This window comes from Saccopteryx bilineata, chromosome 5 (assembly GCF_036850765.1).
Source record: "Saccopteryx bilineata isolate mSacBil1 chromosome 5, mSacBil1_pri_phased_curated, whole genome shotgun sequence".
In the NCBI taxonomy this organism is placed as follows: domain Eukaryota; kingdom Metazoa; phylum Chordata; class Mammalia; order Chiroptera; family Emballonuridae; genus Saccopteryx; species Saccopteryx bilineata.
Genome location: NC_089494.1, coordinates 146,357,609 through 146,380,366, shown reverse-complemented (window position 1 = coordinate 146,380,366; position 22,758 = coordinate 146,357,609). Strand labels below are relative to the sequence as shown.

At 34.8% G+C, this 22,758-nt stretch overlaps 1 protein-coding gene across 6 annotated transcripts in view; it reads left to right on the top strand.

Moving 5' to 3' along the window:
- MALRD1 (MAM and LDL receptor class A domain containing 1) overlaps window positions 1-22,758 on the top strand; it is a 794,026-nt gene that overhangs the window by 44,458 nt on the left and 726,810 nt on the right. For all 6 annotated transcript variants that reach the window (XM_066232773.1, XM_066232772.1, XM_066232769.1 and 3 more), the window contains exons 3-4: window positions 13,397-13,488; window positions 13,576-13,737. In XM_066232773.1, the coding sequence (XP_066088870.1) occupies window positions 13,397-13,488; window positions 13,576-13,737 (254 nt within the window). The remainder of the gene's footprint in view (window positions 1-13,396; window positions 13,489-13,575; window positions 13,738-22,758) is intronic.

Here is a 22,758-nt window from a genome sequence, read left to right as displayed (position 1 = left end):
ATAATAAATGTTATTTATTTAATTAGAGCTAAAATATATTCTGTAATTTATCCATAGAAATATTTTCTTATGTGTAATTTGCTTTCCTTTTCACAGGAAGGTTATCTTTGCAGGCAGATGGTTTACTTATTGGTTCAATTTATAAGGGTACATATTTTTTACATGAATTTAGTCACAAGAGAGAGAACATAAACTTAACAGAAATACACAAAGTCAAATATTAGTATGTCAAAATAAATACAATATACATTTCAAGAAATCCTTCAAACTATAATCACATTATCAGTGGACTAGATTCTGTCAAATTAAAGTGGGCAGGGAATTTTACCAATTGAAGTGACAGAACCAACTCCTGTTCTCTGCAAACCAAGTCTGGCAACTGTAATTAGCAGTCACATTGATTCATTGTGTCCTACAATGTACAGAGAGTCAACAACATTAGGCTTTATAGACTTTGGTCAACACCTTAAAAACAACAAATGGAGCAAGAGAACTAAATTAGTACCTACCTAAATATTACAGGGAGAATTCTAAAGATGCATCCTTCACCCCAAGGATTCCCATTCCCAAGTTATTCAATCAAACACTAATTGAGATATTTCTGTGAAATAACTTTGTAGGTGTCATTAATGTTATTATTGAGATAGCCTTAAAATAGGAAAGTTGTTCTGGACAATTCAAGTGGCCCTGAAACAATAACATGGTTCTTTAGGACCTTCCATATCTGTCCTTGGCAAAGAGAGATAGTCTTAATTTCTGTTCCCATTCTAGATGCCTTTTATTGGATTTCTTTGATGATTGTCTGACTAGAAACTTTAGTGCAATGTTGAGTAGAAGTGGTAATGCAGTTATCCTTATCTTACTCCTGTTAGAAACTTTTTCAATCTTTTCATTTTGTTATGATATTAACTGAGAATTTTTGGTAGACACCATTTATTAGGTAAGCACGTTCCCTTCTGTGAATATTATGTTAAGTGTTTTTATCATGAGAAAGTGTTAGACTTTGTCAAAAGTGTTTTCTGCTATCATTTACAGCAAAATGGTGGGATCTTGATAACATTATAAGGAGTGAAATAAGTAAATCAGAAAAAAACAAGAACTACATGATTCCATACATTGGTGGAACATAAAAATGAGACTAAGAGACATGGACAAGAGTGTGGTGGTTACCAGGGGTGGGGGGAGGGAGGGAGAGAGTTAGGGGGAGGGGGAGGGGCACAGAGAACTAGATAGAGGGTGGCGGAGGACAATCTGACTTTGGGCGAGGGGTACGCAACATAATTTAATGACAAAATAACCTAGACATGTTTTCTTTGAATATATGTACCCTGATTTATTAATGTCATCCCATTACCATTAATAAAAATTTATTAAAAAAAAAAAAAGTGTTTTCTGCAGCTATTGAGATGATCACGTGGTTCTTGGCCTTGATCAGTTTATAGTGATTAGTTTTCATATGTGGAATTAACTTTGCATTCTCAGTATCAATTCTACATGAATATGTTCCGTAATCCTTTTTTAGATCCTGTTCAATGAGGCTTTCTGGTATTTTCTTTAGTGTTTTTACATTTTTATTTGCCATGGATATTGATTTGTCATTTTCTTGTGATGTGTTTGGTTTTGGAATCAAGATAATAGTGCCTTCACAAAATGGGTTGGGAAATGACCTCTCCTAATTTGTGAAAAAGTTTGTGAAGTGTAGGTGTTAATTCTTCTTTAAATGTGTTGTATAATTTACTAGTTATCCTTCTTTGACTGAGAATTTCTTTGTTGAAAGCTTTTCTGTTGTTGTTAAAAAGGTTTTTTTAATGATTTCATTGCATTTACTTATAATTTATTCAGATTTTCTATTTCCTCTTTTCAAAAATATTTTTTTATTTTTTAATCACAGTTGACATACAATACTATATTTGTTTCAGGTGTATAACATTGTGATTAGACATTTATGTAACTTACAATGTCATCACCCCCAATAAATCTATTACCTGATATCATAGTTATGACAATATTATTGACTATATTACCTATACTATACTTTACATGCCCCTGTTTTATAACTTGTAATTCTTAATTCTTTCTTCTTTTTTACCCATCTCCCAACCTTTCTTCCATTTGGTAATTATCAAAATGTTCTCTGTATGTGTTTGTTTCTGTTTTGTTTATTATTTTTTGTTCACTTGTTTGTTTTAGATTCCACATATAAGTAAAATCATCTGGCATTTGTCTTTCTCTGTCTGATTTATTTCATTCAGTAAAATACCCTGTAGGTTCATACATGTTGTTGCCAATGGCAAGATGTCATTTCTTTTTATAGCTGAGGCAGATTTTTGTAGTAAATACATACCACTTTTTTTTATTCATTCATTAATTAATGGACACTTAGGTTGCTTCCATATCTTTTCCATTGTAAATAATGATGCAATAAACATATGGATACAAATGATACAGATGTCTTTTTGAATTAGTTCTTGGGTTTCTTTGGATAAATACAGTGGTGGGACCCAGCTGGTTCGCACCAGTTCTGCAGAACCGATACCTAATCTTTTGTTGAGTTGTTCAAATGGCACTTGTAATTAGGGTTCTCTCTAAGATGTGCACCTGGGCAGTTGCCCAATGTGGAAATCACAAATTTACATTCCTTACTCTTTTTTTGTGTGTTCATCTGTGCAACAGTGTATTCTAAAACACCATAGTAATGATCATTCTGTCCATAGGTGAAAAAAATTGCAAGTGAGGATGCCAATTAAGAAGCAGTATGGAAATATCTTAAATAACAGTTTTACTGTTTTTTGTCAGGTATTATTAAATATTTTTTCATTAATATTTTAAAGCTCTTTTTTATAACATAATACAGTTTTGTGTACTCTTTTGTTACTCTTTTTTTTCAAAAGTTTTTAATTTTTGTGCGTGTGTGTGTGACAGAGACAGAGAGAAAGACAGAGAGGACAGATAGGGACAGACAGGAAGGGAGAGAGATGAGAAACATCTATTCTTTGTTGCGACACCTTAGTTGTTCATTGATCGCTTTCTCATATGTGCCTTCACTGTGGGCCTTCAGCAGACTAAGTGACTCCTTGCTCCAGCCAATGACCTTGGGTTTAAGCTGGTGAGCTGTGCTCAAACCAGATGAGCTCATGCTCAAGCTGGCAACCTCGGGGGTTTAAACCTGGTGACACTGCCACCACCTCGTCAGGCTCTTTTGTTATTCTTACTTAAGTATTAAATATATGAAATAATAAACTACCTTTTAGTATATCAATTTTTTATACTTAAAATGATCATTAGGGCATAGGTCCAGTTGTTAAATTATTTGAATCCCACCACTAAATAAATACCCAGAAGAAGAATTGCTAGGTTTCCCCCTCCCATTAATCTCTTATATTGTACTGAGTGTTTACCACCCCAAGTCAAATACCTACCATCATCATTTATATCACTTTTACCCTCTACTACCTTCACCTACCTCCCTTTCCCTATCATATTCAATGTACTGTTGTTAGTCTACATTTTTTTTGGCTTAATCCTTTCACCTTTTCCACCCAGACCCTCAAAACTCTCACTGACAGCTGTCAGTCTGTTCTCTGTATTTGTGAGTCTGTTTCTATTTTGTTTGTTCTATGTTTTATTTGGTAGAATCCACATATAAATGAAATCATATGGTACTTGTCTTTTTCTGACTGGCTTATTTTACTTAGCATAATACTGTCCAAGTCCACCTGTGCTGTCACAAAAGGTAAAATTTCTTCTTTTCTACAGAGTACTCCATTGTGTAAATGTACCACAGCTTTTTTTTTATCCACTCCTGGGCACCTGAGCTGTTCCACAAATTTTGGCTATTGTAAATAATGCTGCAATAAACATAGGGGTGCATATAATCTTTCAGATTAATGTTTTGGGTGTCTTTGGATATATTCCCAGAATAGAATTGCTGGGTCATAAGGCAGTTCTATTTTTAATTTTTTGAGGTAACTCTATACTGCTTTCTACAGTGTCAACACCAATCTGCATTTCTACCAACCATACATGAGGTTTCGCTTTCTCCCACATCTTTGCAACACTTGCTGTATGTTGAATATTTGATGATAGCTATTCTGACAGATGTGAGGAGATATGTCATTGTGGTTTTCATTTGCATTTTTCTGATGTTTAGTGATGTTGGGCATTTTTTGATGTCAATTATCCTCTTTGGAAAAATATCTATTCAGGTCCTTTGTCCATTTTTTAATTGAACTGTTTGCTTTTTAATGTTTTGTTTTATAAGTTTTCAATATATTTTGGATATTAACCCCTTATTAGACATATCATTATCAAATATGTTTCTCCATTTAGTGGGTTGTCTTTTCATTTTGTTGATAATTTTATTTACAGTACAAAAACCTTTAGTGTGATGTAATCCCATTTGTTTATTTTTTTCTCCTTGCCGGAGGATATATATCAGAAAAAATAATGCTAGTGAAATTTTCAATATTTTACTGCCTATATTTCTTCTAGGATTATTATCATTTCACGTACAATATTTAATCCTCTAATCTATTTTGAATTTATTCTTGTGTGTGGTATAAAAAAGTGGTTTATTTTATTTTTTGCATGTGTCTGTACAATTTTCTCAATACCGTTTATTGAATAGTCTGTCTTTACATCTGAAGATGTTTTGAGTAATATGGACATTTTAATATGTTAATTCTTCCTATCCATGAACACAGTATATGCTTACACTTATTTGCATCTTCTTCAATTTCTTTCTTCAGTGTCTTATTAATTTCCAAGTACATCATGGGCAAAATTTATGCATAGGTATTTTATTTATTTTGAGCTTTGTGAATGAAATTCTTTTATTAGTTCATCTTTCATGTATAAAAAATGCAACTGATTCTTGTATACTTATTTTTTATTCTGTTGCTTTACTCTTCATTTATCAATTCTAGTAGTTTTTTGTTAGAATATTTAGGGTTCTCTATATTCAATATCATGTCATCTGCAAATAATGACAGTTTTACTTCCTTTCCACTTTGGATGCCTTTTATTTTTTTCTTATCTGATCACTGGGGTTAGAATATTCAGTACTAATTTGAATAAGAGTGGTGAAAGTGGGCATCCTGTCTGGCTCCTGATCTTAAGGAAAATGTTTATAGATTTTGCCCATTGAGTATGATGTTGACTGTGGGTTTGTCATGTATGGCATTGTTGAGGTATATTCTCTCTATATTAAATTTGCTGAGTTTCTTCTTCCTTCTTTTTAATAAATAGATGCTGGATTATATCAAATGCCTTTTCTGCAACTTTGATAGAAGGATATGATTTTTATCATTCATTTTGTTTATAATGTATATCATGCTTATTGATATGTGAATATTTGACTACCCCTTTATTCCTGAAATAAATCACAATTAATCATGGTGTATAATCTTTTTAATGTATTGCTGCATCTGGTTTGCTAATATTTTGTGGAGAATTTTAGCATTTATGTTTACCAGGGATATAGACCTATAATATTATTTCTTTGTAGTGCTTTATTTGTATTTGGAATTGAGATAATGCTGGCCTCATAAAATGAAGTTGGGAGTTTTTTCTTCTCTTGAGTTTTTTGGAATAGTTTGAGAAGGAGAGGTGTTAGTTCTTTGAATGTTTGGTAAATTTACCTGTGAAGCTATCCAGTTCAGGACTTTTGTTTGTTGGAAGTTTTGTTTTTTGTTTTGCTTTGTTTTGTTTGTTTTACTACTTTAATTTTACTATACTAACAAAAACTAGGGGATATTTCAAAATGAATATGAAACGATAAAATATCGCCTAATTTTTTGTGAGCAGTATAGTTGTAATCTATCTATTCTGATTCAGTTTAGGAAAATCATGTTTCTAAGAATTTATTAATTTCATCCATTTGTGCAATTTGTTGGCATATATACTGCTCACAAAAATTAGGAGATATTTCAAAATGCACTTTCAAGGTCAGGGAATGTGCAGATACTCGAGTACTTTCAACCTTTTGTATAATGCATTTTCACTAATGAAATAAGAGTTGGTTTTGCATCTCATTTGCATAATTGAACAACTTTCTTTAACTTGTTAGCTTTTCTGAAGTTTTTGTTTAATAAAAAAATCAAATGCTTCTTTTTTAAATTGCTTCATATTAATTTTGAAATATCCCCTAATTATTGTGAGCAAAATTTTTTAAACCTTTTGTATTTCTATGGTGTCAGTTTTTACTTCTTTTTCATTTCTGATTATGTGTATTTGCATCTTCTTTCTTTTTTTTAAATTAATGAGTCTGGGTGAAGTTTTGTCAATCTTGTTTATTTTTTTCAAAGAACAAGCTGTTGGTTTTATTTATCTTTTGTATTTTATTTTTAGATTCTATTTATTTCTGCTTTGATGTTTATTATTTCCTTTCTTCTACTCACTTTGGACTTTGTTTGTTGTTTTTTGTTAGTTCCTTTAACTGAAAAGTTATATTGTTTATTTGAGATTTTTCTTGATTCTTGAGGTACGCCTGTACTGCTGTGAATTTTCTTTTAAGGGCTACATTCTCTGTGTCCCACAGATTTTGGGTTCTTGTATTCTTTTTCATTTTTAAAGACATACTTTGTTTTCTTTTGTTTTTCCTTGTCATTTTTAACCCATTCATTGTGTGTTTTCAGTTTTCTTTCCTTGTGATTGATTTCTGGTTTTATACCATTATGATCAGAGAAAATGATTGATGTGATTTCAATCATCCTAAATTAACTGAGGTTTGTTTTCTGTTGTAACATGTGGTCTATATTTAAAAATGTTCCATCTCCACATGAAAAGAATGTTTATTCTGCTGCTTTAGAGTGAAATGCTCTGAAGATATCAATTGAATCTATTAGATCTAGTGTATAAGGCTCCTATTTCCTTGTTAACTTTCTGTTTATCAAGTAAATCTATCTAATCTAGTGTATCATTTGAGGTCATTGTTTCCTTATTGATTTCCTGTCTAGAAGACCTATCCCTTGATACCAGTGGGGTATTAAAAATCCCCTACTATGATGTGTTGCTGTCAATATCTCCCTTTATGTCCATCAAGATTTATTTTATATATTTAGGTGCTACTCTATTAGGCGCATAAATATTTACAAGGGTTGTATCCTCTTGTTGGATTGCTCCTCTTATCAATAGGTAGTATCCTTCTTTGTATTTTACTATAGCCTTTGTTTTAAACTCTATTATGTCAGATATAAGTATTGCTATCCCAGCTTTTACTTTCATTTCCCTTTACATGAAATGTCTATCTTTTTCCTTTTCTTTCCTTTTAGCTTGTGTGTATTTTTTGTTCTCAGGTGGGTCTCTTGTAGACAACATATGTACAGGTCTTGTTTTCTTATCTATTCAGCTGCCCTATGTCTTTTGATTGGAGCATTTAAGTAATTTCTGTTTAAAGTGATTATTGATAGATACAGACTAATTGCCAGTTTATCCTTTTTACTATGTTCTTCTGTTTCTTTTTTTTCTTCTTCTTAAAGAACCTTTAATATTCTTTGTAATACTGATTGGTATTAACAAACTTCTTTAGTTTTTCCTTATCTGGGAAGTTCTTTACTTCTCCTTCAATTTTAAATGATAGCCTTGGTTGGTAAAGTAATCTTGGTTCCAGATCTTTGCTTTTTATCAGTTTGACTATTTTGTGCCATTCTCTTCTGTCCTGAAATATTTCTCTTGAGAAGTCAGCTGACATTCCTATGGGGCCTCCTTTGTAAGTCACTAACTTTCTTTTACTGCCGTTAGGATTCTCTCTTTTTCTTTAAATTTTGCCTTTTTAATTTTGATGTATTTTGGTGTGGGCCTCTTCAGCTTCATCTTGTTTGAGACTCTCTGTACTTCCTAGACTTTTGTGTTATTTTTCTTCATCAGGTTAGGATAATTTTCAGTCATTATTTCTTAAAACAGGTTTTCAATCTCCTGTTCATTCTCTTGCCCTTAGGTATCCCAATGATGTGGATGCTCGTTCTCTTCATGTTGACCCAAAGATCCCTTAAATCATTATTATTAAATTGTTTTTTCTCTTTGTTGCTTTGATTGGATGTGTTTTGCTCTCTTGTCTTCTAAATTTCTGATTCATTCCTCTGCTTCATTCATCCTACTGTTTATTCCTTTTTAGTATATTCTTTATATCATATATTGTATTTTTCATTTCCTCTGGGTTCTTTTTTATGGTTTTATGTCCTTTTTAATGCCATTGTAGTTCTCATAAATTCCATTTAGTTCTCAATAAGTTCCTTGAGCACCCTTACAACATTTTTTAACTCTATACCTGGGAAATTGCATGCCCCCATTTCATTTAGCACTTTTTTTTCTGGAGATTTTTTTTTTGTTTTTTTCATTAGGAACATGTTTCTCTGTCTCCCCATTTTGGATGTCACTTTGTGTTTATTTTTATGTATTAGGTGGATCCTCTGTGACTCAGTCTTGGTAGGGTGAGTGGTCTTATATAGTAGGATTATGTGGGATCTAGTAGAGCAGTTTTCTTTATCTGCCTCTACCTAACCATCTGTGGGCTGTCTGTTAGGCTCAGTCACTGAAAGACATATGGTATCTGGGGACACTCAATTTGTGTGAGGTATTTTCTCAGTGATTCGCCAGGTAGGAGTGATTGTTGTTCACCAGATCTATACAGGTTCAACCTCAGTAACAGTGCTGGGTCTAGTGGTAATCAGCAAATATTCCAGTGTATGTCAAGTCTAGCTGTCACCTTCTGGGTGCATGCACACACCTTTGTGGTGTGGCAGGGTTTCAAGGAATCATCAGGGTGAGGCCAATAGAGTTTATCAGTCTCCCAAAGACCAAAACTTGGCTGTGTGAAGGAAGGCTCTGCACTGCTGTGGTGCATGAGGGAAAGTTTCCCCATTTCAGACCACACAACTCAATCTGTCTCAGATTGTACCAGGAGCCCCACTGCAGCATTGCAAAGCTGCTGGGAGTTGGGAGAAGAAAGGTAACAGTCAGGTTTGGAGGAATTTTAAGACAGTGTCTCCCATTCCAGAATCACACAACTCAGTCTGTCATGAATTCTACCCAGAATTTGGCAGGTGGAACCACCAGGAGTTGAAAAGGTGGGGCTGCTGGGATCCTGGAGAATGAAGCTAGCAAATCTCTCTCATGAGGAAGTTTTCAAGAAAGTTGGAAAAAGAACTCGTACCTCAAAGCCACATAACTCATTCATTGACACCCCCTGAGTATGCCCCAAACTCTACACCCCTGCCCTGGTAGCCCATTCTTTAACAGGGCACAAAAACTGCAGAATCGGGTGACAGAAAGTCCAGAGGGTGGAGCCATGACATTCTCCCAGACTGATGCTGCATGGAGGTGCTTGTTCTATCCAAGAAAGATGGTGCCTGTTGTATGGGAGAATGACTCTACAAAGGTCTGTTGTATGGAAAATGACTCCTGGTGGCTTTCCCCTCAGCTCTCTCTCCAGAGCAACAAAACTCAGTCCCTCTTTACACAACTACAATCTGCACTGCTGTCCTTGTGCAAGAGCCCAGGATGAGTGGCTATAAACAAGATTTTGTGTGTTGACCCTTTAAGAGTGCACCTGTGTCTCTAGCATACTCACGTCTCTCCCTGGAAGACAGAATCCCCACTGATTTTCACAGGCAAATGCTATGTGCTTGCTTCTTATTTTTTATACAATACATCAACCTTAAACTTTTAATTGGACTCTTTATCTATTTACATATAACAAAATTACAGCTGTGATAGTTCTTACCTTCCATCTGCTTTTTGTTTTCTGTCTTATGTTTTTTTGTGTGTTACACTGATATTTTCTAGTGTACCACAGTAATTCACTATTTTCACAATATATATTTGAACTATTTTTTAGTGGCTTCCCTGGGGATTAAAACAATCTAGGTTAGATTAATAACAATGTAATTATAATAGAATATGAAAACATTTTTTCTACCTAGCTCCATTCTTCCTTTATGCCTTTATTGCCATAAATTGCATCTTTATATATTGTGTATTCATCAATATTGAATTATAATTTTGATTTTTTATCATAATATCCAATTATAAGATACTGATATTTATATTGTCTTTACTGACATTCTCTATATCTGCAGAGAAAATGAATTTTATCTAAGACTATTATTTTTCTCTGTTATTTTAACTGAGGCATATTTCTGTCATAGTTGAACACACTTTTTTTTCCAAAAGTTTTGACACTTTAACCTTTGTCAGGCTTTGAACCTCATCATAGTGATTCATTCCTGCAGCCTGATATTTGAAAAATGTTCTTAAGAAGTGGTAATATTTCACTACTAAAATACTTAATTTTTTGAGATCCTTTGAACCAGTTTGTTACTCTATAGTATACAACAAGATTTATGTTTCTCCTGCTCACAATCATTTCCATTAAACTCTTAGAACTTGTGAAATGAAAGGAACACAAGATGCCTATTAACAGTTGAAGAAAGTGAGACTGAAAATTCTACCTTCTCTTTCCTGAGAACTGGTTGGTGGAATTCACTGCCACAGTTATTGGATTTAGCTCAAAACTTGATTCATTGTTTTTGTTGGCTTTATATTTTGTATTCTTTCTTTTTCTGGTTGTCTATCTTGGTTATACTTGGACTTTACTCCAACACCTACCCAGCAATTGAGAAAAGAATAGTTTTGAAAACCCTTTAACATAAACTTTTACCATCGTAAATGAAATCATGGTGTTTATGTTCTTTGTAATTTTAATAATTAACATTTTATTATAAGTTTATTTTAGTATGTTCTAAAGATATGCTATGCAGTTGCTTCTATGGAAGTGGGCTTAAATATGAATTTATGAATTGTATAAATAAGTAAATATATATATTAGAGATTAATAGGATACCTAATGAGGACAATGTTGATATGTTAAGATGCTCTTTCAAGAAGTAAGAGGGCTGTGTATAAAGAATAGTGGATACATTTTTTGTTATCAGCTTTATAATTTTTTTTTTGATGTTTAGAGCCAATAGTAGGAAGACATGTCAGATGAGGGAATCAGCCTGTGGGAAAACCTTACACTACCAAGGGTCTGCTTCTTTCTTTTATGTTCATGGAAAGTAAGAGAACTTTTTATAACACAGTATTCAGCGGTGAGATTCAGCTGGTTCACACTGGTTTAGCAGAACCAATACCTGATTTTCTGTTGAGTTTAGTGAACTAGTTGTTAAAATGGCACTTGTAATCAGGGTTCTCTCTAAGGTGGGCCCCTGGACAGCTGCCCAAAGTGGAAACCACAAATTTACATCCCTTACTCTTTTTTAACGTTCATCTGTGCAACAGCATGTTCTAAGTGCCCATAGTAATGTTCATTCCGCCCATAGGTAAAAAAGATTTGACAGAACTATGCTTGTAATATGTATTTATTCATTTCATAAAACTCATTATACCTTTGATGAAATACTGCATTTTTATCGCCTTGTGTTTGTTACTTCAGTAAAGAAATATACAACATAAAGAGAAAAAGTGCCAAACTATCTGGGGTGACAAACTGTCATTGGAAATATGTTAAATAACAGTTTTATTGTTTTTTGTTAGGTATTATTTAATATTTTTGTTAATGTGTTAAACTTTTTCTTATATTATAAGAATAGTTTTATGTACATATTTTAATGTTCTTATTTAGTATTAAATGCATGAAATAATAAACTAACTTTCAGTATATCTTTTTTTATACTTAAAATGGTCATTAAGGTCAAGAACCAGTTGTTAAATTAATTGAATCCCACCACTGATGGTATTCTCTCTAAGAAATATTTTCATCTGCAATTAAAGAAATTCTATACTCATATTATTAGGGAGCCAGGTAAAATTAAGAGTGCATTTAAAAAGATATCTATTATTTCCACTAAGTTGTAATTAAAGTCAGAAAACAGATATTGATATTGGGTTCATTTTCAACACTTTTTTTCCCCCATGAAAAGAAAGCTTATTACTAGAACAAACGTTGAAAGATCTCAAACTGTTTCTGAAGATAAGTTTTACTTTGTATGATAACCTGAACATTAACTTTTATTTAATTGCTGATGAAATACAGAATAATATACAGTGTCATAGACACAATAAATGTATAGTTTATATTTATCAAACCCCCTACTTATTTAAAAAGTATTATTTTATTTAAAACGCTGCTTTATTATTTATTAGCACAATTGAATCTGGTTTTTGACCACATGTTTTTAAGTAAACATGATTAATTTAAGTAATTTTTTTGACAAATGAAAGAAATTTTTTCTGTATATTCATGAATGCTTTGTAGTAGCTGAATATTTATAAACAATGATTTAAGGCCTGTTGGATACTATTACCCTTTGTATTGCTAATAATATTATTTAAACCTAGAACAATAATTTCATATGGATGTTTATGCCCATTTAATTACTTACTTGCTAATATTTGCTTTACCTGATGAATATGAAGTAAGAGCAAACTAATGATGGTTCTCTTGTATCACCATGATACCAGCTCTTCATCTAAATTGTATTTATATAATAATTCTAAGGAGTACATTCTCAGAACATTTTTCTGTCATTGCTGAGATGTCAATTATGCACCTGATTGTATCTGTAAGTAACATTAATGTTATTTTTTTCTGCTTAATTAGAGTATAATTTTGGAATAAGTCTAGAGAAAAAGAATTTTTTAAGTTGTCATAAGTTAACTATTGATCTTTTTCAATGATGTGACAATTAAATTTAATTAACAACCCAGCTTTAAAATACCACTGAATAGTTTGGGTAACTATATGATCATAATCATTATCAACATAATTTTTTCCATTCTTTTTGACACACAATGGCACACCAAACAGAGAGGCAGAAAATAATAGCTCCCAGATTATATACTGTAACCTTGTCAAGCACTGCAGGAAATCTCTGAAAGCCCAGGAAATGTTCTACATTTATTTTGCAGTCTTTTAAACAGTACATGGCACCATCTGTACTGTAGCACAGGAAAGAGTATCAGGGCTCAGTGTTGTTTTCCATAATCCTGGGAAAAGCTGGAACTACTTGATCAAAGTCTTTCTGGAGAAAATCACAGCAAACAATGATCTTTTTAAAAAATTTTTACTTAATTGCTTATTTTGATGGGCAGTCCTAAGATGATGTTTTCTCAGTATACCGTCTTCACAGAGTTATAACTTCCTATGTCATAGAAGGTGAATTGGGCTATGAATTGCTGCCCATAATAGTGTTATAGGACTATAATCACAACTAGTTATTTCAATAGGGGTATAATAAAGTAAAAATATCAATCAAACCATTTGCTGTTGCAAATGTGTGGCTAAATGTTTTGTTCTTTGAACAAGAATGTATTGATCTGTTGTGGAGAGAAGCCTGATTTACTGTCTGGTGTATTAACAAAGCTGACCAGCAATTCCTCTGACTCTTGTTTCTAACAGCACATTTTCTCTCACTGACCTACAAAATGGACTCTCCTTCAAGCTTAAGAAGCCGAGTCTTTCTTCCAACAACTAACCAACATGCTTGTCAGGTATTTGAATGCACATAGCATTTTAAAACTTTTCACAGTTGGGAACTTCTTTATTATGATTGTTTGGATATTAATTATTTTTCACAGATTACATTTTATTACTTCTTCAGCCATGTGAGTGGCAAATTAACAACTGGCCTTCAAACGACCTGCAGTGGTCCTATTCAGCCTTTATGGCAAAACACAGCTGGGACCCGAAATCTGTGGGAGAGAAACGTCATCAAAATCCAGTCCTCCCAGAAATTTCAGGTATGTGTGTTGTTTTTCCTATGTGTTTGAAAGAAAGATGATAAAATACACATTTTAAAAAAAATTAAGTTAAAGGCAGGGAGTCAGAGAGACAGACTACCGCATTACCCAGACCAGGGTACACCAAGGAAGCCCCCTACGAAGGAGATGCTCTGCCCAGCAGGGGCCGCTGCTCTGTTGCTTGGCAACCGAGCTATCTCAGCATTTCAGGCAAGGCCATGGAAACATCCTCAGCATCCAGGACCAACTTGCTTGAACCATTCAAGCCATTTTTCTGGGAGAGGAAGAATCAAAGAGAGAGAGAGAGAGAAAGGGGTAGAGAAGCAGATGGTCATTTCTCATGTGTGCTCTGACCACAACTGAACCCTGGGCTTCCACACATTGGGTTGATGCTCTACCTCTGAGCCAACCGGCCAGGACAGATACAGATTTTTTAATACTAGTTGAATTAAAAAAGAAATTACTAATTCTCCTAGTTGTCTGAGGACTGAGGGCTTGACCAGGACTTTCAAGTGCTGAGACCAAATAGCCCCAGAAAATTGGGGTGGCCAGTCACCTTAAAAGACATTTAAAGAAAGGTTTTAAGTTTACGTATCAAAACCAAAGTTGATATATATTACAATATATTGATATAGCATTAAAATATGACCTAATTTTCATCTTGACTTCTTGAGTCCCCCTTATTTTCTTCATTTCTCTTATTATTACACCATCCTGTTTTTTTTTATTTCTTTTTCTTTGTAATTTAAAAAAATTAATTATTGATTTGAGAGAGATAAGGAAGGAGGAAGAGAGAGAGAGAGAGATCAATTTGTTGTTCTACTGTATTTATGCATTCATTGGTTGAGTCTTGTATGTGCCCTGACCAGGTATTGAACCTGAAACCTTGGTGTATCTGTATGACACTCACAACACCTGAGCTACCTGGACAAGGCTCATTTCTTATTCTTAAGAATAACTTTCCCTTCAGACTCTTCTCATGCTTTTGAGAGAACAGGGTTATGCTGGGTGACGAGGAAAGAGAGTATTTGATTTAAATTCCAAATATGGTTGAAATGAAATAATTGTATATATATTTCATAGTTAAACTCAAATTACTCAATACAACCTTTATTTTCCAAAATGTTTTTGAGAATTAAATCCAATGCAGTCCTATAAAATATAAACTTATTTGTGAAACCTATTAAAACATATATGGTGGAAATTATAATCTAATGTTATTACAGGGGTTCTTAGAAAAGTATTACATATTTTAATATTTGGGACAGCCAAGTAAAATTTTTCCAGTTAAAAAGGGGTTCCTAAAGCATTTTATTCTGAATGAATTTGCTTTTTAAACCTAATTTGTGAGCCAATTTAATCCCCGTAGGATTCCTTTTTCATCTGTTATTAGAATAGTATAATATAATATAATATAATCTGTTATTAGAATAGTATAATATAACCGATGCTCTACTACTGAGCCAACCAACCAAGGCTAAGTTACTTTTTTATATGTATACACCACATCTTCTCTATTTATTTCTTCATCCACAAACAATTGAGTTATTTCCATGTCTTGGTTGTTGTGGATAATGCTGCAGATATGTGAGTACAGATATTTCTTTGAGATAGTGATTTCACTTTTGTTTTATCAAAACAAATTATCAATTTTATAATTTTATGAAGTACAAAATAATCTGACATGTGTTAAATTTAGAACTTTCTTAAATATATGATTTGAATTGGGTTGAACTTTAGGTACAGCTATTTTGAATGACTAAGAGAAAAGACAGGAGAATGAGTAGGATCTCTGTTATAAAAACAATTATAAGATAAAAGAATGGCACATTTCCTTAACTGAGCTGTCACAAAATCACTGAAATTTGGAGTTTTCAGACTTTTGTAAACTAAGTGGAGATTTGAAAAAGATCAAAGAAAAGCCCTTGGTAGATGGTTACATGACTCCTGAACAGATAGGACTTAAGTAGAATTGTATGGTTGGAGACATAATTGTGTCATTTTGAGACTGCACTCTATTGAAGTCAAATATCGGTGTGTATTAGGAAGTTGTTTGAAGCCATCAGGCATTTAAATTTTCCTGTGAATGACTAATTCATTTATTTAACAAAAACATATATGGGGCACTTGGGATGTACTAGGTGGGAACTAGAAAATGTTCCCAGCTCCATGTTAATGGGAAAAGATTCCCCCCCCCAGCTCTATTGAGATATAATTGATATGTAATTGTGTAAAAGGAAGAGTATATGATGATGATTTGATGCACATATATATTGTGGAACGATGACCACAATAAAGTTACTTAACACATCCATCACTTTATATAATTATATGTTGATTTGTTTTTTGGTTATTGTGTGGTGAAAACTTTTAGGATCTAGTCTCTCAGCAGCTTTCAAGTATATGTGATGGTATTATTAGCTCTGTTCACCAAACTTCATGTCAGACACCCAGAACTTATTCATCTTATAACTGGAAGTTTGTATCCTTTGGCCAACATGTCCCTATTTCCCTCACACCACAGCCCCTAACAACTACCATTCTACTCTTTGTGTGGCTTTTTTAGATTATATATATATAAGTGAGATTATATAGTATTTATTATTCTTTGTCTGACTTAATTCAATTAGTATAATACCTTCTAGGTCTATCAATGTTGTCATAAATAGTAGGAGTTTCCTTTTTTCTAAATTACTTTTTTCCTTTTTATTAAGTGAAAGATGGGGAGGCAGAGAGACAGACTTCTGCATGCGCCCCTGACCAGACCGGGATCCACCCGGCAAGCCCCCTACTGGCAGATGCTCTGTCCATCTGGGCCACTGCTCCATTGCTTGGCAACTGAGGTATTTCAGTGCCTGAGGCAAGGCCATGGAGCCATCCTCAGTGCTTGGGGCCAACTTTGCTTAAACCATTTGAGCAATGTTTGCAAGAGGAGAGGAGAGAGAGAGAAAGAAAGAGAGAGAGAGAAGAGGTAGGGTTGGAGAAGCAGATGGTCACTTCTCCTGTGTTCCTTGACCAGGAAGTGACCCCTGGATTTCTACACGCTGGACCGATGCTCTACTACTGAGCCAACCAACCAAGGCTAAATTACTTTTTATATGTATACACCACATCTTCTCTATTTATTTCTTCATCCACAAACACTTGAGTTATTTCCATGTCTTGGTTGTTGTGAATAATGCTGCAGATATGTGAGTACAGATATTTCTTTGAGATAGTGATTTCACTTTTGTTGAATATATACCCAGAAATGGAGTTACTGGATCATATGGTAGTTTTATGTATAACTTCTGAAGAAATTTCATATTGTTTTTCATAGTGGCTGCAACAATTTACACTCCCACCAACAATGCATAAGAGTTCCCCTTTCTTCACATCTTTGCCAACACATTATCTCTTGTCTTTTTGATAACAACCATTCTAACATGTGTGAAGCATATCTCATTGTGGTTTTGATTTGCATCTTCCTAATGATCAGTGATCTTGACACCTTTTCATGTACCTGTTGGCCATTTGCATAAACCTCTACCTGTTCAAGTTTTCTGCTCATATTTTTATTCTTTTTTTCCATTGAATTGTATGAGTTTCTTACATATTTTGGATAGTAACCACTTATCTGATATACAGTTAGCAAAGAGGACATTTCTGACAAGCATGAAGATGAGACAGAATGTGTTTCTAGATTTGGCAGGGAGTGGTGTGTAGAATGAGAACCCATACACCAACAATGTATCTGATTTGTTGTGGATGCTCTGGTGTTATTAACTGCTAGAAGTTTCTAGTTTAGTTCCTACATTTCATTTCATATTTCCCTGTGTCTCTCGATAATGACAAAAGCAATAATACAGAACCAGGAGTGCTTTTGAGGGCCCTGAGTCGACTAGATGTCAAAGGTGAACCTGCTGAGGTCCCTTTGGTCTGTGTGCTTCTGTGAACTTTAATGGCTGAAATGAGAATCTGTGTATGTATAAATTTTATCATTGGTTACATAGCTTTCCCCACTTTAAAACAGAGTAGATAGTGAAAGAGTCTTAAACTATCTTATGTCAAACTATCTTTAGTTCAGGGTCTTTACTAGCAAAGCAATAGATTTGGCTGTTAGGCAGATCTGGAATCTGCTGGATCTTGTAGGTTAAACCTTTTAAAATAACTTCTTTATTTTCCTTAGCTGTCCATTCCCAAATGGCACATTGTGTGGGTTGATGATCAAATATGCTGTTAATCTGAATGCTTTAAAATGCAGCAGTGGCTTCATTCAAAGCAGCGCATTCATTTTTTCCCCCCAATACAGTCACTGCTGTTATGACAAGGGTGCTCCTACCTTAAAGGCTTTGTAAAAATGAGGAAACAATATGACTCTTTGGGGATCTTTGGCTACATCAATCTTTAAGATCGCAGGTATGCGTTAGTTCTTTCCTGTCAGCAGGGGAGCAGATGTTCATTTGCTTCTGTTTAGCTGGGCAGCAGCCAAGTGCGGTGCTTGTGATCCTGCCGGTGCCCTCCACAGCACGTTCCTGAAAAACTCCACTGAGAGGCTTATTTGGGGCATTCTGTAATCACCTTCTCCAGACAGTATCTGCTGCCTCAACAATTCTCTGAGTATTATTGTTTTTTGCAATTTCCCCTCCATGCTGCCTTCTGATCATTTAAAAGTCATTCATGCTTCCTTTGGAAATACTAAGTCAGAAGGTGTAGTCCCAGTCGGGCCCTGGCTTAGCTCTAGCTTCTGACACAGCCTCTGCTGGGAGGGCCTTACACCTTCATCTGTAACATATGGAAGGTCCATCCCTCAATAAAATTGAGCGTATATTCAGTTCTGAGGTTTGTAAACAAAGAATGATGTTAATGCATTCAATCAATATAGAGGGTTGCATTTCAATAAATTCATAAAATCTTTAAGAAATTATATCAGCAACCATTTATTGAGCATTTCCTGTGTAAGGATGCTTTAGTCCTTTGTGTATATTATCATATTGATGCTTCAGAGCAGTGCTCTGCGCTAAAACTATAATTTACCCCACTGTTCACATGAGGATCATGAGCTTTAGACAGTGAAATAACCTAGTAAATTCTAACCAGATTAGAACCTAAAATAGTTTGGTTTCGAATCTCAATCATTGAGTCACTGGCCCATAATAATTTTTTCTTGTCATGCTAAAACATTATAAAGATTTATAAGATATAGAAATAATCCAACCCCCAGATTTGGACAAATTTGTTGCCTGAAACTCATTAAATATTCGCTTGTCTACTGTGATGGGGAAAACAATATTATTATGCATTGCAGGCTGCTGATTAACTGCAATCACATTTTTAAAAATTGCAGACATAAACAATTGTGCTTTTGTCCTAAAATGTTCGTGGAAGCAAAGAGTAAAACAATCTCGCCTGACCAGGCAGTGGCGCAGTGGATAGAGCGTCAGACTGGGAAGCAGAGGACCCGGTTCAAGACCTTGAGGTCGCTAACTTGAGTGCAGGCTCATCTGGTTTGAGCAAAGCTCATCAGCTTGGACCAAGGTTGCTGGCTTGAGCAAGGGGTCACTCAGTCTGCTGTAGCCCCACGGTCAAGGCACATATGAGAAAGCAATCAATGAACAGCTAAGGTACCGCAACGAAAAACTGATGAATGATACTCCTCATCTCTCTGCGTTCCCGTCTGTCTGTCCCTATCTATCCCCCTCTCTGTTTCTGAAAAAAAATAATAAAAAGAGTAAAACAATCTCAACATATAGGAGAAATTTTTTCCCAAACTCAAATGAAACCTTTCCTTATTTTCCCCTTTTTTCTGTTCTTGAAGGGAGCTGTGTATTGGTTTTATGGGTAGAAAGAAGGAAATACTATGTTACTGACTATAGTTTTCAAGTTGAATGTTTGAGTTTTTAAGGTAAATGAGCACTCAGTACCTAAATTTTAAGAAGACATGGGAGAATTTTTAATATGTTATTATTTACTTGTCATTTCTTTGATATTCCATTTAGAAGTGCCAGGGAATTTTCAGCATCCTCTCTTCCTAAAACAATAGAATTCATTAATACAAAAAATATGTTATTCATGCAAATAAATATAAGTTGTTACCTTAATTTTCATATTCCACTCTGAAAGTTTTCAAAACTATTACCTAATTATTACCTAAGACCTTTTACCTTTTAATTCAAGAATATTTACTATGTAAGCATATGATAAGGAAAAGATTATCTTTTTGTGTTTCACATATTTACTTGGGACATGATATTGAATATGTACTACTAATTGAGAAAACTCTAATATAATAAATATCATTATAAGAGTTTCCATTCATGTAGTTACTAACATATTCCAACTGGGTGCATGTCCATTATTCACGTATTGCCGAAGTTTCAGCTAAGAGTTGAAGCAAGGAGCTTGAGCGCGGAGCCCTCTGCCCCCTTCGGAGGCTGTCTTCTCTCCAAACGTTTGGGTGGAAGGAATTTGTGTCATGTTTACTATGGGATCAGAGCAGGTTGTTCTATCTTTTGTGATGTTGCCAACTCCTGACTATCATTTATGCTGTTGATTAGTTTTTATTCTGCCACCTTTTAGCTCTTTTATTATTTTCCCTAACACAGTTGAAACGAGGTGGATGTTTGGAGAGAAAAGGCTTTGCCCAAGTTTTGGAGAAAACAAGGAATGTTAGACATCACTTTCCTAAGAAATACAATGACTATACACCAACACAGCCTCTGAGCATAGGACCTGGCTTTTTAAAATCATCTTGGGATTTTATATTCTTATGTGTTCAACCCATACCTTGTTCTAGGATCCCAAAATTCCTGGAAAAATCTTTTTGTTCAAATATATTTAATTAGGTTACCTAGTATGCCTGATGGATCTTGTGTTTTATAGCTACAAAGACCCATCAGTAAATTCACCTACACTTAGAGAAATAATTCTTTCCATTAGAAAAATGGACCCTCTTGCTGAATCAGTAGGCTCCAAGGGCAACCAATTTCACACTTCAGTTACATTAAGTTCACAGTAATTTAGTTAAATTGATAAATATGTTATATGTAGCCTGATCTGTGGTGGCGCAGTGGATAAAGCATCGACCTGGAAATGCTGAGGTCGCCGGTTCGAAACCCTGGGCTTGCCTGGTCAAGGCACATATGGGAGTTGATGCTTCCAGCTCCTCCCCCTTCTCTCCCTCTGTCCCTCCTTTCTCTCTCTCTGTCTCTCCCTCTCCTCTGAAAAATGAATAAATAAAAAAAATAAATAAGTAAAAAATGAACTTAAAAAAATATGTTATATGTATTACAAACTCTGGTGAGGAGAGGATTGAAGGTAAGAGAGTTATTTAAATTTGATTTACTTTATTGGATCATGTGTAAAGATAGAGCATTGCAAAGGGCAGGGGAAGAAGAGAAGGCTTAAATAGGTCTTAACTGATTGGACAGGAGACTGGAGGAGAGAGTGGTTCTAAAGGTCCATTCGGAGTTTTGAGCATTGCAGAGTAGGTCTTCTGGGACCACGGTCAAGAGAATGAGCACTAGGTAACAGGTCCAGTTCCAGGGTAAGGACCATTCTGAATGAGAAGTGACCTGACAGCACCTGAGTAAAAGTGCCCAGCAGGCTGTGGCAGTGTGGGAGGTGAGCCCAGGAGCAAGTGGACATTTGTGACGTAAATTTGTATTTCATCAACCTGGGTAACAGCTGAAACCCTGAGGATAACTGGGTTTGGCACGAGAGTGTGGAGAAAAAGGGAAGAACCTGATGATTAGTTAACACTTATTTTCTACTTGTCTCTTTTAATATGGCTACAGTAGGTGTGTGTAAGCTCAGCTCAGCAAGAACTGGGGACTGTATCTATATAAAAAGGGTTTCAAGAAGAATAAAATATAATTCTGTAGAAAATTGATTTTTTTCTATAAACACACTCTTCATATAATAGCTCACATATTTTAATAAATTTATGTTATAATAGCTAACACATTTAAATACCAACTATATATCAAATGATGTTGTGCATATATATAACTTATTTATCCTTATATAAGCCTTATCATATAGGTAAGAACTTATTATTATTATTATTTTTGCATTTTTCCGAAGCTGGAAACAGGGAGGCAGTCAGACAGACTTCTGCATGCGCCCGACCGGGATCCACCCGGCATGCCCACCAGGGGGCGATGCTCTGCCCCTCTGGGGCATTGCTCTGTTGCATCCAGAGCCATTCTAGTGCTTGAGGCAGAGGTCACAGAGCCATCCTCAGCGTCTGGGCCATCTTTGCTCCAATGGAGCCTTGGCTGTGGGAGGGGAAGAGAGAGACAGAGAGGAAGGAGAGGGGGAGGGGTGGAGAAGCAGATGGGTGCTTCTCCTGTGTGCCCTGGCCGGGAATCGAACCAGGGACTCCTGCACGCCAGGCCAACACTCTACCACTGAGCCAACCGGCCAGGGCCAGAACTTATTATTTTTGTCAGTACCCTTTTACAAAGAAGAAAACTGAACTATAGAGATCTTGAGTAACTTCTCCAAGGTCATGTTGCTAGCGGTATGGTGTAGCTGGGTCCTGATCCCAAGTAGTGTGGTTCCAAATATACGCTTTAACTACTCTGCTATACTGCCCTCATATAAAACCATCACTACACAACAATCTTTGATAGGCCTTTTTCAACATGGTCCTTCCATGAAAGTAGTCACATGGTTGTTATGTTTAATGTGAAGGAAAGCTGACTTTCTTAGGGCTGTATGTTGACAAGATGCTTAGTAGGTTATGGATGTTTTCATATTTTTAACAGACTAGCAGATAGCAGCTGGTCTGATAGTAAATAAATAACCTGCCAGGATTGACTGAATACAGACCAGTTGTTAAGCTAAAAAGCAGTGCTGACTCTTTAAAATAAAGTCTTTATATTATAAACAAGGCTGACCAATGAACACAAATGTAAAGTATACATGAATTAAACCTCAAATGTCAGTAGTATTTAGTAAGGGTGGGATAATACTCTTTACCTACACACTTATTTCTTGTTGCTTTAAGTAATTAGAAACTGGAGAATAGTTTCTTTC